This window comes from Sprattus sprattus, assembly GCF_963457725.1.
Source record: "Sprattus sprattus genome assembly, chromosome: 12".
In the NCBI taxonomy this organism is placed as follows: Eukaryota; Metazoa; Chordata; class Actinopteri; order Clupeiformes; family Clupeidae; genus Sprattus; species Sprattus sprattus.
In genome coordinates this window covers 11,591,497-11,594,926 of record NC_137910.1, presented here as the reverse complement: position 1 = coordinate 11,594,926, position 3,430 = coordinate 11,591,497, and the positions used below count along the sequence as shown (strand labels likewise).

The 3,430-nt window shown below is 43.6% G+C and overlaps 1 protein-coding gene across 1 annotated transcript; it reads left to right on the top strand.

Moving 5' to 3' along the window:
- Window positions 1-2,011: 2,011 nt before the first annotated feature.
- On the top strand, window positions 2,012-3,430 carry hmx3a (H6 family homeobox 3a; the record flags this gene model as incomplete). Its single annotated transcript, XM_080848678.1, has 2 exons — window positions 2,012-2,300; window positions 2,829-3,430. 2 exons carry the CDS (start codon window positions 2,012-2,014, stop codon window positions 3,428-3,430), a joined length of 891 nt encoding a protein of 296 aa, XP_080704804.1.

Genomic DNA, 3,430 nt, shown 5'->3' with positions numbered 1-3,430 from the left:
AATATATGAAATCCTGGGATAGAAGGTAATGAAGTCAACCCGGAGAAGAAATGCTGTCATCACAGACTACTAGTTGCACGTAGGTTTAATCAGGTTCAGTATCTTGATTTGGCAGCACTCCCCCTGCAGTTATTAGTCATCGCCCATAGAGGACACTAGCTTCTTATGCAGCCCATAAGCTATTCTCACTGCTTTTAAAGTACGATTAATTGAACTCCATAATCATGATCAAAACAAGACATCAAAGTTGTATTTTAACTTTCTAAATTGAATAAACAAAGCGAGTATTTTAAGTGATTATCACTGGGTGATGTTTCGCTTTTCTTTAAAACAGAAATAATCACACACCTGAAGATATAGGAATATACGCCTACCGATGATCTTGTTCATGGTGTGACGCTGACATTCAATAAATGGTCTCCTGAGTCTCACAACGCTATGTAATCACAAAGTTGGGACTTGGTCAACGTCAACTTCACAAACATCAATCTTAACATTACTGACAACCATATGGCTGTCATTCTAGAGATGGCTTTTGAAACACTATTTTGTTCAGCAAGTCACGTCAGTTGCATTCTCAACGGGTTGTATTCCTGAACATTTCTTAAATTAAGTATTTTCCCCTTGATTTTTATTATGGGGCCCTTAGGTTGAAACGAACTCCCTTAATGTGTCCTTCATGTGGATAACCAACCACCACTCCTGAATCCAGGTACAAATCCATTTAACATTCCCTTAAAAAACAAAACAACACAGGCCTAATTTCATAAACATGATTTGACGTAAGTGTAAGATATTAGACTAATGCTAACTTCCATAATTAGTGTATGTCTTTAATTGCATCTGTCTTTTTCAAATATGGACAAGTTTGAGCATATACGAGTCACTGATTTAATAGTAACCTATGCCTGATAAACCGACGTATACTGTACAAACGCTTGTATGAAGCATAAAACATACCCCACTGTTTTTTTTTTTGTATTTATTGCCTTTTTCTGATGCCTGTATTGAAAAATGTAATAACGGTAAACTGATAAATTTGATTTAATAATTACTAAATACCAGAGAGAAAAAACCGAATCGGCATTGCTACACGTCGGTTAGTCCGTGCGGTGAGTAACCAGCAGCACACCACACATTAGCCTGCTACTTATACATTCTCCAGTCTTTAACTTCAGAATCCCACATGCCTAACATTTTATTTCTATGAAAACGATTTTCTCATAAAAAAAATGTTTATGCTGCTGCCGCATTTTCCTCGTTTGGATTTCCTCTAAAGGTAAGTCTGGTCCATAGAAGCTATGCTTATTAAAAGTTAACAGAGAATGTAAACAGCCAAAGCAACTCGATGTGATAAGTTTTACTTTCGGGCAATAACTTGTAGCCAGCCGTTTCCCTATTGTGAGGTAAGCAACGATCATGCCAAAGCCATATCCCTTTGTACTAATGGTCTGTCCTCATTTGCCACCTAATTGGGCTATATAAACCCAATAACACGGGAGCGCCTCCAGCCTCCAGCCAACGCGCAAAAAGCGCAGTCGGGGAGGGTACATTTCGCTCTTATCCTATTCACTGTCCCTAGCTCTCACTCACTCACTCGCTCCCCCTCTCTCTCCCTCTCTACTTCCCATCTCTTCCTTAATCCTATTTGCCATTGTACGTGCCCAATCGCCGTATACTTTCCGCGTTTAACTTGGATGACATTTTTATTTCATCATTAGCATCCGGCGCCAGCTTGACGCAGCGAGCAGAGCTCCATTTCAATCGAGGATCTCTTTCAAGATTTGCAAGATGCGCGATTAATTTTACCTTTGTTTTTTCTAGTATTTTTCTTTATTTGAACGCTATTGCTGACTGCTTGTTCGCCGGCAGAGCACCGACTTTTGAAATCCCACAACGAACATTGGAGGACCTTCGCCGAAATACGATTGCCTTGCTGCCACAGTCTGCACAGGAAGTTTTAACTCGTTTATTTTGTGGTCGAAGGCGTTAGATACAAACATACGCCGTCATGCCTGAGACGACGCCAGAGACGTGTGCGCCGGCCAAAGACTCCCCATTTTTCATCAAAAACCTGCTGAACTGTGACAGCAAGCCATCCAAACCAAGACCCATGTTCGCACCAGCGAAAGTCGGACTGGAAGGCGGTTTTTCACTCTCGCAAGTCGGGGACCTTCACTTTCCACGCTTCGATTTCCCCACACAGAGGTTCGCGCTACCTGCATATCTCGAACGTGCATCGGCTTGGTGGTATCCGTACACGATTAGTCCCTCCTCGCACCTCCACAGAACCACAGAAGGTATGTAAACCATATTTTGTGAGACAAATACTTACTTGAAAGCCTACTATTTGTTTGAGTATTGCTCTGACCAAAGTAGTTTGTCTCTTTCTATTCATTGATGAAGAATCCGTTGTATGATCATCTAGATATGTATGAAATACATACATGTTATTTCAATTAGGACTGTAAAGTCCAATGGCCGTAAAAACTTTGGGGTGGTAATACGCAGTGTTAACATTTGCCGTGAGAGTAAATAATAATATTCAGTCTCTCTCTCTAACTGTGTGTGTGTGTGCGTGCGTGTGTGTGTGTGTGTGTGTGTGTGTGTGTGTGTGTGTGTGTGTGTGTGTGTGTGTGTGTGTGTGTATGTGTGTTTGTGTGTGTGTGAGAGAGAGTTTGAGAGAGTTATGCGAACTTTTCAACAACATAACTATTAGAAAGTGAAGGTGGATGGGACTGAATATTGTATATGATAAAGAAAGATGTACATTCATCTAGATTAATTGTGGCTGTCATTAAGCATAGACATTGTGTTGTCACCCACAGAAAAAGCCAGTGTCAGGGATTCCTCTCCAACTTCTGCTGGCACCGATCGCGACTCTCCAGACCTGGTGCTCAAGTCCGAGCCAGACGTCAAAGATGAGGAAGACGACAATAAAAGCGCGGACGAGATAGTGCTGGAGGAAAGCGACACCGACGACACGAAGAAGGAGGGTGGTGTAGACGAGTGGAAGAGAAGCGAGGACGGCAGCGACAAGAAGCCCTGTAGGAAGAAGAAGACGCGGACTGTGTTTTCTCGGAGTCAGGTATTCCAGCTTGAGTCCACCTTCGACATGAAGCGCTACCTGAGCAGCTCGGAGAGGGCCGGCCTGGCCGCCTCTCTGCACCTTACAGAGACACAGGTGAAGATCTGGTTCCAGAACCGGAGAAACAAGTGGAAGAGACAGTTGGCCGCCGAGCTGGAGGCGGCCAATCTGAGCCACGCGGCGGCTCAAAGGATTGTGCGAGTACCCATTCTCTACCACGAGAGCTCGGCCTCAGATGGAGGCGCCCCGGGCTCTGTCCCTGTCAGCCAACCGCTCCTAACGTTTCCTCACCCTGTATATTATTCACACCCAGTCGTTACATCCATGCTTAGACCGGTTTGA